The sequence below is a fragment of the Gekko japonicus genome, unplaced genomic scaffold, assembly GCF_001447785.1.
Source record: "Gekko japonicus isolate JY-2015 unplaced genomic scaffold, Gekko_japonicus_V1.1 scaffold582, whole genome shotgun sequence".
In the NCBI taxonomy this organism is placed as follows: Eukaryota; Metazoa; Chordata; class Lepidosauria; order Squamata; family Gekkonidae; genus Gekko; species Gekko japonicus.
In genome coordinates this window covers 741,102-755,174 of record NW_015174292.1, presented here as the reverse complement: position 1 = coordinate 755,174, position 14,073 = coordinate 741,102, and the positions used below count along the sequence as shown (strand labels likewise).

Sequence of the window (14,073 nt, the reverse complement as noted above, 5' to 3'; positions counted from 1 at the left end):
GCCAGCACCACAGGGGCCACTTGGCCCCATTTGTTCCTGGCCACCAGTGTTCCTCAGGGCAGCAGCCTACCAGGAACTTTCCGGTAAATTAAGTATCCAGTCCGCCCTTGCAGAGCTGGATTTTGAGATTAGTTAAACAAGTTGCAGTCTCAAGCCTCACAATGTCAGAAGAAAAAGTTGACACTTTAGCTAGAATGCAGTTTTTCTTAATGCTTCCCCCATTGTTTATATGCAAAAATAAAGTATATTTATATTTCAGTGTCCTTTCTATGAGAATAATGATTTTTTTTTCATATGGAGCCTCTTAAAGTGACATCACCATGTCTTGATCCTTGAGATCATCACAGTATACACAGTATCTGAAGAAGTGTGCATGCACACGGAAACTTATACCCAGAATTAAACTTTGTTAGTCTTAGAGGTGCCACTAGACTCAAACTTTGTTTTACAGCATACACCAATAATCAATCTAATGACCCTCTGGAACTTCTGTGGTTCTTTTAACTGCTTGTGTACATTTAAAAAACAGAATTTCTTCAAATACCACCCCCCTTTTATGGGACCATCTACCTTACACAAATGACTACATTCTTCGTGACAACATCTTGTAAAATACAAGGCTCTTGCCATCTCAGAGATCAGATGGTGTGTGGGGGAGGGGAGAAATCACTCTTTCCCACCCACCTTCCCTTCCTTATATTCTCTTTAGATAAAATATTCTCTTCAGAGTGTTATCCTCTAAAATATTCTGCTGCTTTAAGCAGAATCAGTTATTTTCGTTCTCTGTTAAGTCCCTCCCCCCTTTGGGGGGAATTGAGAAATTGCTGTAAGTAATTGAGTCTCTCTGCATATTAATGAGTCTGAGGAAAGGGCAGCAGGAAATGTTTTAAAAGAGGAGGAAAGCGGCAGTGCTCAGACAGAGAGCAGCTGAAACTGATGGGATAGCAATAGCCGCAGTCAAGAGAGCAGATCCTAGGTATTTGCATACCCTGGCAGCACCAAGTTTCTGTCTGACCACTGCATCTGATCAAAGAACAGAGGCAAGGTGGGGGGGAAAGCAGATTATTCAAGTGAGATATAAGCAAACATCTCTTTAGGTACCTGAGATCCTTTTATCATGAAGCTCTTCACAGTTGTTTTTCTCTTAGTGTTCATTGCAATCTGCTTTACCAGCATAGAAGGTAAGTTACAGGTTATTCACTAACCACCTATTTCACCATCTTTTCTCATTTGATTTCCACTGCTTATTAAAACTGTTGATTGAAATGTATCACTGTGCCTGGAGGAACTGATGGCTTGAGCTAATTAATAAATAATGAATGAAACACCTTTACACTTCTTTTTTGAAAAGTATAACACTAAAAATGCAGGAAAAGTCAAAGGTCCACTGCAGCCCTAGTCACCATTTTAACTGCCTGAACTAAAGTGTTGAAGGATTTATTTTGCTGGTGCGTACTCTGGCACGAACTCCTTTAGAATGGTGAATTTATACATTTTAATGGAAAACGTCAGGGAAGAGCAAACTGGTGGGGTTATACCTGGATTCAGCATCCTGTAAAGTTTGATACTACATTTGTAGTTGTGGATTTGAATTTGCCTTGTTTTGATCCAAGGGGCTGATTTTTGCTGAAGTCAAGGGCTACTTTGACAATTTGAATGCAGAATGCTGAAGAAATCTGAACACATTCTATGATTCATTTTAAAGTCTTTGTCTAAAGAGAGGAGGAAAGCATTACCTACAGATATATATAACAGCTTCAATGTTTTGTTTTTCTTTGTTTTCACAAAGTTTGATCACAGCAGGTGCAGTTTTGCCATATGGCTTTTAACACGAAAGATGCAACTCTGTGCATATGCATTTGAACTTTGTGGATTTTGTTTTTTGAGCAGACAGGCATAGGATTCGGCTGCATATCCCATCGACTTTAGTGGAATATATACTGGCTATCATATAGAGAACTAAAACACAGTATCTTTGGCAGTGTAAAACCTTTTTTTTTTTGTACTGATGTCGAAAAACACAGAATTTTGTTTTTTAATCTTCTTTCAGGCCATTCTATATGTGGTTTAACTTTTTTCCTGTAGATGTTTAAAAGCTCATCAATTTGCACAGATTAAAAGCCAGGAATGAGAGAGATAATGGGGGAATGATAACTGCAGTACATATTATGCTGTGATTTTCATCTACCAATGAATGAATATTTCTTTTTTTAGGATCCAAATGCAAATGTGCAAGAAAGGGCCCTAAAATAAGATTCTCTGATATACAAAAACTTGAAGAGAAGCCAAAGTATCCATATTGCAAGGAGAGAATGATCATGTAAGTCCCACTTTTTGATTTGGCTTGTATCAAAAGAAATAAGTCTGCATCTACCCATTCTGTTTTTTTCCGCTTTTAAGAATGTTATTAAAATTAATGTGGCATCTATAATATGCTAATACATTAGGCACAAAACAATGAGTAAATATTTTGAAAATGTCCCATGTATCTTTAGTGCAATAAATCTGTTTAAGATGTAAATCACTAGAATTTGATAGCAACTTTGTAAAAGTAGTTTAATAATTCCTAATAAACATAATAACTTGAGCTAGCTTTCTTGCCTTCTTGTGACTCCACTGATCCGACATGTACTTGCATGGAAGCAAGTAGCCTAGCGATGCTACTTGGGTGGACTGCTCTAATCCCATTATCTTCAATTAAATCTGCTTTTTACTGTGTGCAGGACTGTAATCCTGCGTTGAACCTCCTGAGTTTAAATGAGCACAGGGTTATGCTGCACATAAGGATCAACCTCTCAGTTCACTGGAGGAACTGGTTTAAATAAATAAAAGCACTTTGCCCTTGATATATACGGTACACCTATCTCTTTGAACACACGTTCTAACTTGCATTACCATGGATGAGATTATTTCAGTTTAGAGACCCATCGTGAGCTATACCAAATTAAAAAAAATTAGGCTTTATTCACTTTGCAGTGTCATTTGCTGGAAACATGCCAATCAAAGTCTTAAAATGAAAACAATTAGAATTCTTCCCTGGAACTAGTTTGGAACTAGTTATGTAATAGATGCGTAACCAATTTGTTCTCTTTCTAGGAAAAGAATGCTATGGCTTGGTTCCATTGGAATGTTTCTGTGGATAGAAGGATTTCCTCATTCGGAATATGACTTTCTAGTCTGTCCCCTTCCGCTGCAGTCCAAAATGCATGCCAAAATGCTGTTCCTGGGTACAGGAGACCCCTATGAACAGCATTTGGTGGGCATACAGGGGTGCAGCAGGAGAGGGAAAAGAAAAAGTCATGCTCCATGGGTGAAAATCCTTCCATCCTCTATGTTTCATAATGGCCAAATCTTTTTTGTGTCACCTGGTTCTAGAGACACAACTGCCCTGCTTATACATCAAATGAGAGACACAGAAAGAGAGTATCAGGGACCACAGGATCTTTGTGGTTTTGGATTTTGTTAGTCTTTCCATTGTCCACTGACGGTTTCCAAGAAAGTGTAGACTGGCTAATGAAATTTCAACAACCTTGTTACATCCTGGGCATGCATTTATACTGTGTAAATCAGAACACACCTGTTGGTATAGAAATGAGGAAATCCCATTCCCCCCTACTGAATAAGGGTCTTGAAAACTACCTACATCCTATCATTTTATGGACAGCAAATAAAGGACCACAGTGCATCCATCAAACTCTAAAATGACTCCAGATGTCACTATACAGAATCTGCCGGTTTCAGAAATGAGAAAGGTTAACTTTTTAAAATGGTTGGTACATACTTGGGAGTAAAGCTGAAGAAGACAATAAAGGAAAATGTCCAGAATAGCATCTTTGCCCTACTAAACTTGGTCATAAATTGATCACTGATCTGTTTCCACAGCAGAAGCAGTTTCTTTTTCACTTGCACTTCACATTGTTACAGCAACTGAAATGCCCAGTTGTCTATGAAATATGCTTACCCAAATGTTGGGCTTATGCCATTTGTGACAGTGTGCCATCTTGCATTGAAGTGAAGCATGTTCTACAACCAAATCCTAATGTATTTGTTTTCTTTCATTTTCCCAAGATCTTTGTTTTATTCTCTGTGGCTGATAAAGTAATAGGAGCAGGATATGTTGGCCATGTTGAGCACCAAGCTAGAATGAAAGTTTCTTTCTATTTCAGGATAACTTTTCTGAAGACATCAGTTCTCCAAATTAGTCTTCACAATATAATATACTTCTTCTGGGAGAAATTAGACTGATTTGGAATCCAATTGAACCCCAAGTAAATCATTAACAAGTTCTTGAGAGTCTTCTGATGATATGTAGTTCTTTATTTTTTCTGACTAAAAAGATGTTGCTGCTAAAGCTGCCATATAATGTGGATCACTGTCATGGGTGACTTCTTTCTCCTTGTGTGTTTTTTTTTTCTTACTGAAAAATTGTGGTCATGCAGCTGCCGGTACCCCACAAAGAAAATGATACATCTTTTCTTGGGTAGGGGTAAAAGCAGTGGGTGTGAGGCATTGTGATTTTTAGTCAAAAATGCTTGGTAGGAAAGAAATAAGAAACCCTTGTGCTGGTTTTCTGCTTCAAACTACAGTGTTAAGTACAGCCCCCCCCCCCACACAACTACACATGTAATGTGTAGTTCTGCCTTCACCAGACACAGAGAAGCCATGCAAAATACTGCACCACCTGCTGATCTAGGCAAGTCCTCTTTGTTCTCATTCTAGAATACTGATAGAACATGAAATGGGTGTAGCTTTAATGTAGTGCCTTGGTCCAGAAACTGAAGCTTTGTAGCAGACTTTATTCTGCTTTGATATCAGTACTGAATGCTTGGATAATGTTGATTACAGGGCCAAAGCACAAACTACAACAGAGCATAGTTCTGATATCCAGCATTCTGTTGAGAATCAGTGACCAAAGCAATGTATCTGAAGAGTTTTCTAAAGAATAGTGATATCAGTGATATCTTCTAAACCTATTAAAGGACTAAACTTCTAAGTAATCTGGGAAATATGTTCAGTTAACATATTTTTAAAGATCTCTTCTCATAAAGTATTCATTATATCATCCCAGTGGCAACCTGTTTCATCTTCAAAACATATTGGAGTGCATTCTTATTGCACTTCAGTGGTTTTGGAAATTTTTTGTTTGCTAGACATTTTATTAAAAAGTTAGACTTCCTTTAGGTGTAATCCAAATACCCAGGATTCCCAAGATTATGGTTTGACACCCATGTTGACATTCTTCAACTGTCTTAAAAATACTTTCCCCTTTCAAAACATTATAAGGATTAGATTCCTGAAGTGATCATTGACAGTCTCTTGATGGATGTATGATCAAACATACACATAAAAATATTCCTACACATTTCATGCTGAGTTCCACATGAGGACTATACTAATTTACCCTGTAACTTAATATGTTCTTATACCAGGTGCCAGTTAGACCTACATCAATTTTACCATTTCCTCATCAATTTCCAATGTACAGTTGCCCATATGCAGATAAATTAAAACATTGTATCAAATGAAAATTTGACAACTACAAAATATGCAGCTAAATAAATATTACTATGTGCAACGTGCATTACTACACAGTGGTAATCCACAGTGCATCAATGCTGCTCTACAAATGCTGTCACTTAATCTGAAGCCCCCAAATCTAGAGAGAAATTCAGATGAGCAAAATTTCATAAGCATCCCTGGGGGAAATCACATGGTTTGCTTCAATGAGCTTTTCCTCCCCTTTGCTGTGCATCATTGCATTTCTCCCATGGCTCTCTAGCTCATTGTGGTCTCATTCAATAGGCTTGTACAATGAAGCTGTAAAACAATGCTCATAAAGATTCTGTACGGGTTCACATTTGCTTTCAAAAACAGGTTGGGTTCTGTGGTTCAGGATTCAAGGGCAGTTCTTTGTGTGAGGGGTGGGTTGTTGTTTATCTAAAAATGTATAAATTGCATTCTGTGCCAAAGAACACCACCCAAAGAGATGCAGAAGTACTGAAACAATAGCATCTAGTTTGCAGGATTACTTGGACTAGACATGGCAATCCAGACAGCAAGCTTTCTGTGCTTTAGCTCTCTTTCCTGTCTAAGCCCACTGCTTCTTAGATATTCGTAGTCCACCACCATTTCCTCATCATTTTTTTTTAATGTAACATTCTTTATCTGCACATATGCACCTTCTGTATATGAGGAAAACATGGTAGTATCCTTATAGGTATTTTTGTTACATTCAAAATGACAGCACAACGATCCTGACAACTGGGAAGTATGTAGGAAGTGGGTTGCGGATTCTTGCCAGGGAAAGCTGGATTTCTGGAATTCCTTTTTGATGAATGCAAGCACACAGTATTGATCATCACCTATCTGAGAATATGGGATCAGTACATCAACTATCCATATTGTGAGCTGTCTTCAGAAATTCCCAGAAAGAAGAACTGACTATCTTGAAACAGTACAGTACTAAATAGTTAATATGTATTTCTCATAAACTTTGTCTCAAATTTTGAGGCAAATAAATAAATAAAAATTGATGCCTCGGCTAGCCAGGGTAAGCCTGCTAACTTATAAAAAGATACAAGCTCAGAATTGTGGCTCTATGGCTAAAGAAGATTGTTCCTTCCCTCTTGCTTCTTCTCTGAAAAAGAATATATATTAGGCCAGAGCAGAGTCACCATGTAAATACTAGGGGATGGATGTTCCAAACTTCCTCCATGCAGACCAGTGTGCCAGTGACCTCCTTTCTTGACAGGTCCTTACAAATTAGCAAAGTTCCATAAGGTATGGAGGTAGCAATTTCCCAGTCAACTTGCATACACAGTTATGTCTCCGTTCCATCAGTAACCCAAAGCTGACAAAGGGTTCAGAAACGGGTATCAGCATAACAAAAGCCTTGTGAGGGTTTTCCTGCCCAAGCATTGCCTGCCAAGGACTTAAGTCTGGGCCTCAGAGTTTGCCTGCCTGATGGGAAAACCAAACAGCAGTATGCTCTCACAAGCAAGATGCCAGCAGAAGCTGGATGTTGAAAGGCTGTCAAGAAAACAATAACAAGCTTTTTCTAGGATGGGTATGAGAGAGACGTGTGCTCTAGACCTTTAGAAGCACAGCCAGATTTGGCAGTTGAAGGAAAAGGCAAAAGCCGTGAGGTACAAATGTAAATGAAATGCCCATTAGGGAAACTTTTCACTCTCACAGAAGATCATCAAGAAAACATGCACGATCAAACCTTTAGCTTTGGAGTGGGGTCCTCTGCTTTGAAAACTTCTTGCTCTTTTTATGTTTTTCAGGTTCGTTGAAGTTGTATACTGCTGATTTCTCCTTAGTGCACATTTCCTTCACCTTCTTTTCTGTTGCATGCTTTAATATTTTTATGCATTTCATTGTATTTAATTTGAGTGTGTGTTAATTAATGAATTGCTTCAACTGGTAGGGCACCCCTTTTGTATATAAATATTTCAATGTTTTAGAAACAAATATTTCACAAAGACATTGTTATTAAAGTGTAATGTCTTGTCATCATTTCCCTCACGTTATTTATTTTCCCCCAGATTTAAAAATGAATGATAATTTTGCAGGAACTGGGGTAATACAAAAATCTCTAAGGAATTTAAATCAGTAAAATCAAGCAAATATAGCACTGTAAAAGTTCCTAAGAATGTACCCATTTAGTATCTTGTGTTTTGTCAAACAGACGTAGCTCAGAAATGGAATGCATTGCTTTGCTATTAAGATTTTCCACATTCCTTCCACATTCCTTCCCAGGTAAAGATGTTTAGGAGAACAGCTGGAAAATATCTCTGTTTCAGACCCTGGAGAGCTGGGTATAAAAGTTGCTGCCAATCATGTTTAAAAGTAGTGAGCTAGAATAGTTATTCATCTGACTGTATTGTGATGTTGTACTTTAGGCAGCCTTCCAGTGGAATTCAAAGAAGGGTGGCCATGGAACTGGAGAGAAGTAGAATAAGCCCATAAGTACTTAGCCCTAAAGCCTAAGGGGGGGGAACCCAAGTGTGACCTACATGTATTTGTTGTTCTACCACACCATGGGAAACCTGTGTGGCTCTAGATGGAGACACTCTGAAGACCTGGCAACCCACGGAAACAGTCCTCTAACTCACAGCCACATGCCTGTCCTGTTTCCCAGTTCCTGCCCTGGTAGTTTCTGACAGAGTGCACACTGTTACCCTTGTATACCAATGATGATCCATATACACTACGATACAAAGTTTTTAAAAAATCTTACCAAAATCTGCAGCTGTCCCTGTGTAGACAAATGTTTGATTGGACTGCTCATGTGCATCACTACACTAGTTTGGCCAAGGGAGGACTAAATCCATGCTTTCCCTTTCCTCTCCAACCACGAACAGTGCCGTTGAAGCAGTTGACACTCTATCAGTTCAGAAAGTGTGCATTAAGATCATCACGAGCAGCACAAAAGCTGGACTGCAAAGAAGACTTCTTTTTTTTGCAATGTCCATGAAAAGTCAATGCCATCTCCCAAGCCCAGTCAATTGATGTCAGAGACTTCACTATATGCATAATACAATATAGGTTTTAAATACTGGAGGGATATGCAGGAGAAATCCTGTGTAACAGCTCCTTTGATCAAGCCGCTACAGAATCTGCTGTCACATAAGCATGCATTTTTAACATGCTGACAACTTGTTTTTCATTTCAGTGTCACCATGAAATCACGATTCAGAGGAGGCCATCAGTATTGCTTGCATCCCAAACTCCCAAGCACAAAAAGATTACTTAAGTGGTACACAATATGGAAAGAGAAGGAGAGGTGGGTAACGATCATACCTAGCACAGGACAGAATGATAGCTTCCCACATTCTCATTATTCTTTGAGGATTTTGATGCTTTTGTAATCTTTATCTTAATTTTATCTTAATAATTTTAACAATTTAAGCCACTCTTTTACTTTAATCAGCCAGTCTATGACTCGACTTCCATGTTCTTGCGAAAACAAGTCTGGCAACCAGCAATAAATGTAAAGTGATAGTCTGATATTGTTTGGGAATTGAGACTACATAGTTCAGTAATACACATTTAATTGTATTTTTTCTGGTAATCAGGTGTATTAATTTAGGAATGGGTGTCCCTTTTGACTTGAATGGTTGATCAATAACTATAGTACAAATGTGAAATTACTGCTGATTTCCTCTTTGCAAATATGGCCCTAGTATAACAAAGGAGAAGATACTATAATATCAACCTATTTCAACTAACAGATCAGTGGGCTCCTATATTTCCATCAGGTTCTGTTTGTTTCCAGTATGGTTTGAAGTAAAGAGCTGAATGTAGATCCAATTGAGTTTAATATTTTAAGTATTGAACAGCCAGATCTGGCAACTTGTTAAATCAAAGTATTCTAGATGGGGATGGGCTGAAATCAGTAGATGAACTAAAACTCAGGTCACTTCATTGCTCAAATACTTTCTTTTTTACTTACTGTTTTCACAACCAAAGTCATAAACAGCAAACCCTTGTCCCACAAAAGTTACTACTACAAAATTCTTGTCTACTCATTGTTTCTATCAAATTATGGGTAATGCCCAGAAATATTTATGATCCCATAATCTGTCCCAATCACTTGTGTGATGGTCCAATTTAACTAGTCCAAGGAGGCTTGATTCTGGATTTGATTTTAGGATCCTAATGTTCAGATTGAATACACTTCCGGGGCCTTTGCTTCTAAGGATGTCTCTCTAGCTTCGGCTCTCAGATCTATTCCAGACACTCATTGAGGAATTCCCAAAATATTGTGTAGGAATCTTAATAGTAGTCTATTAATGTTGTCTGTTACTGCACTGATCCAGATCCCGGCAGCATATAGCACCTGCCCGACAACTCTAGCATTGAATAACTGCCACAGGAACATATTGGCCACCAGATGAGTAATAAAATCTTGAGATAGCCTTCCCAGTACTCATGGAAACTCTTGTAACAGAGTGCAAGTGCATCTTCCAAGAAAGGCTTCCTTGAAAAATAATTCCTAGATATTTGAATTGTTACACTTGCTCCATAGATTGACCAGCTACTGATCACTTGTACTTCTTTATCCTTCATTTTTTTTTTTACTGAAAAGAAGAACCTTTGAGTTAGTAACATTAATGGCTAAGCCTTCATTGGAACAATACTCCAAGAAGGAACCTTGAAGCTTGCGTAGGCCAACCACAGATCTTGAATGGAGGGCAGTATTATCAGCATATAAGAGACAAGTTAATTTAACATGAGCCAAGCCAGGTGAATGAAATTCATCTTCAGAAATATGCGAAATTAAATCATACAGGTTAAATAACAACAGAATAAAGATGCATCCTTGCTTGACTCCTCTACTTAATGGAATAACCCTGGTCAATTCACCAGATGGACCACATCTCACCTGGGCAGTATTCTGATCATATAGATGTTGGATCAGGAACAGAAGATGCTTATCAGTAGATGATTTATTCAGTTTGTCCCATAGTCTTTGCCTAGGCACTGACTGAAAAGCTGCTCTGAGATTCATAAAGGCGACAGCTAACATGCCATCTTTTGAGCTGGTATACTTGTCCACAATAAATTGAAGAGTATGGCAGTGGTCAACTGCACTTGCTCCTCTATGGAATCTGGCTTGCTCTTAACCCAGTATGGTTTCATCCTCAATCCAAAGAAATAATTTCTTATATAACAAGGAAGCATATAGTTTGCCCACCACTGATAGTAAACTTATGGGCCAATAATTATTTGCATCTGTTGGATCACAATTCCTCAAATATGTTATTTACTTGGCTGAAGACCCTTATGACTATCAGTAAATGAGGTGGCCTGGCAGTAGGGTTGCCATCTCCGGGTTGAGCCTGAGGAGGGTGGGGTTTAGGGAGGGGAGGGACTTCAGTGTGCTAATGCCATAGAGTCCACCTTCCAAAGTGGCCACTTTCTCCAGGGGAATTTATCTCTGTCTCCTGGAGATTAATTGTAATCCCAGGAGATCTCCCACTGCCATCTGGAGTTTGGCAACCTTACGTGGCAGGCACTTTCTTGAACTATATTGCTAGTATGCAGTACAAGTGAAGACAATGGCAAAGACCTTCCTATTACTGTTGACAAAACCAGTGTGGTGAAGTGTGAGTCTGACCAGAGCACCAATCATCTCTCTGTTAATACAAAATCCACAGGGTGACCTTGGACCTCTCATTTTCCCACAGGGCTGCTGGGAGTATAAAATAGGATAGACCTAATATGTGAGGGAAAGGTGAGACAAAGGATAATACATAAAATAAATTTCTGGAATCGTATCAAAACCAACAGTAATAGTTTGGATACCTGCAAGATAGTGAAAGGCTTCGACTCAGATCTTGGGATAGTAATTTAGCCTATGCCTAGCCCGAAGATGTTTACTTGGAAACTTCAGTGGAATTCAATAGAACCCATTTCCTATTGAGTGTTATTTTTCTCCCTTCCTCCTACGTCATACTGACAGTTTTGCCTGATTATCTGCCAGTGTTCTTGAGGCAGCTCTTTAGGAGCTGGAGAGAAAATGGGTTGTACTGCTAAATGTCAGCTATTATGTAACCCAATTTTCCTTGTTTATTTTTAAGACTAACCATTAAAACAAAGGAAATAAAGACCCAATAACTTGTTTGAAGAATATTAACAATCTGTCTGTAGGATTACAAAAAGCGAAAGACCAAAAATGTAAGCCTGTTTAGACAAATGTCCAGATAGTAATATCTTTTATTGAAATGCTGTTCGGAGCTGGTAGCTTTAACTTTTGTTTTCTTGCTATGCCAGATCTATGATATGAACTCTTTTTCTTCCTAACCTCCCCCCCCACATGCACATTATCTGAATTCAAATAGCTAATAATATATTTCCCATATCAGCATCACTGTACACAGACAGTTCTGTTATTTATCCAGAAGTCTAGAAGCAGCTTTTCACCATCTCATTCAACAAGACAGGGATGTTGGAATGTCATTCCTGAATTTGAAAATGATGAGAGGGGGCTCTTAAGTACATGTTATTAATCCTCTCTATTTCCATAGACACAGAACTTACTGGAGAAAAGGAACATTCCTGTGTAATTTAGTTCAGGAATCATGTGTTGTTGTTTTTTTAAAAAAAGAGGGTGCAGACTTATCTGCTTAGGTGTCAAGTCCTTTTATTTCTAAAACAAATCCTCTGTATCCAAATATGTGGGCTGGTTGTGCTTATGCAGAGCTGGAAGATACTCTGCACGTGCTCTGTTTCATTCCTTTTATGTTACTGTTTGAGTTTCAAAGCTGACACATAGCACTGCAGTCTTGTGTTTAGACCTGGTCTAAGTTACGTCACACTTAGAAACTGTACCCTGGGAAGGAACTTTAATTACTTGGATTCCCTCCTTTCAACGTCACCAGGATTTTAAACAGAAGATACTTTTGAGGATTGTTCTCTTATGCTCAAGAGTATAGAGAATAAACTAAAATGCCTTTAGCTTTTTGGCATTTCATTTCCCCTCAGGAATCACATCATTCCATATTTAAATATTGGCTACATATTGCTCCCAGATGGCAAAAAGAAAGGCTTAGACTCAAAGAAATTTTATTAATTATTAAATGTTACATAGCTGGCTTGCAACTTATTATCTCCCGTTTAATGTAGATTCCCTAAAAGGCTACCCCGTTGGTTCACCAGCATGGGCAGCCCCACCCTGTTCAGGCAGCTGCTCCTTCCTTCTTCTTGCCAGAATGCCTTACAAGCTAGACACCAACACCCTTCCCCTACGCCAGTCACATACAAGTTTAGATTATGCCCTTGGGTTGGTGAGTTCACAGTGTCTGGTTAGATTAGGTCTCCTCGCCCTTAGATGACTCAGGGTGCTTGCCAATCTAAACTGAATTGTGGCACCTAACCGGCTAATTCTACAGACCTAAGTTAGGGACCAGCCAATCTCACTGAGTTCATGCCTATTTAGAAAGCACACACAGGGTGAAGTGGAGGGGGGGAGAGAGAGGCTTTCCTTCTTCACATTTAAGAAAATATTTTCTTGGCCTCAAAAGCCAGCTAGCTAATTCTACATTGTGTTGTAAAGGAAAAGTAGGTAGGTAGAAAATTTACTGTATATGGCCATAGGCTTTCACAATCTGAAATCATTTATACTAAAATATATTTACAAATATAACAATAAAATACATCCATAAAATATCTCCCTTATAAATAAAAGCCGAATTCCACATGCTCCAAAATCAGTTTGCTCTCTGATCTGTCATTCAGAGGGTCTCCCTATCCACTGGCTGCTTTGCCCGAGTCCTGCCTCCAACATTCTAAATATTTTGCTGTTCCTCTCCCCCCCCCCATAGCCAGTCAGAACACAGAAGTTATTTGCATATGCAGCCTCATTGGCCTCTGCCTTGGAACACAGAGGTCGTTTGCATATGCGACTTGATTGGCTTTTGCCTCTAACATTCTAAACAGTTTTGCTCTTCTGAGGTAAAATGTGTCCAATCTCCAGGTGAGGGCTGGAGATTACTCAGAATTACAACTGCTTTCCAGATGGCAGAGATCAGTTCCCCTGGAGAAAATGGTGGGCTCTGTATCCTTATATGCTGCTGAGGTGGCCCCCGTATGACAGCCAATGTGACGTAGCAGTCAGGGCTTCTGAGCACAAGAGAGGCTGCAGGTGTGTGGGGGGTGGAAAGCTGAAGAGTGAGGGGGAAATAAAGGTAGGTTGATGATTTGCTGGGAAGAAGATAGGGTTGCCAACTCCAGGTGGGAAGTTCCTAGAGATGTGAGGGATGGAGCCTGGAGAGGGTGAGGTTTCAGGAGGCGTGGGACCTCAGACAGGTACAAAGCCATAGACTCCACCCTCCAAACCAACTATTCCCTTCTGGGGAACTATCGTTGCCAATCTCCAGGTGAGGGCTGAAGATCACTCAAAATTACAACTGTTCTTTAGGTAGCAGAGATCAGTTCCTCTGGAGAAAATGGTGAACTCAGTGTCATTATATTGGAAAGCTCAAGAAGGGTAAAGCGGCAGGTCCAGATTTCATCCCACCAGAATTGCTGATTGAGAATGTGGACTGGTGGGCCCCTCTTTTGGCC

General features: G+C 39.2%; 1 protein-coding gene across 1 annotated transcript in view; it reads left to right on the top strand.

Moving 5' to 3' along the window:
• Nucleotides 1-903: 903 nt before the first annotated feature.
• CXCL14 (chemokine (C-X-C motif) ligand 14) overlaps nt 904-14,073 on the top strand; it is an 18,857-nt gene continuing 5,687 nt past the window's right edge. Inside the window, exons 1-3 of the mRNA XM_015424051.1 lie at nt 904-1,181; nt 2,215-2,320; nt 8,678-8,788. Of these exons, the coding sequence (XP_015279537.1) occupies nt 1,118-1,181; nt 2,215-2,320; nt 8,678-8,788 (281 nt within the window). The 5' untranslated portion in view covers nt 904-1,117. The remainder of the gene's footprint in view (nt 1,182-2,214; nt 2,321-8,677; nt 8,789-14,073) is intronic.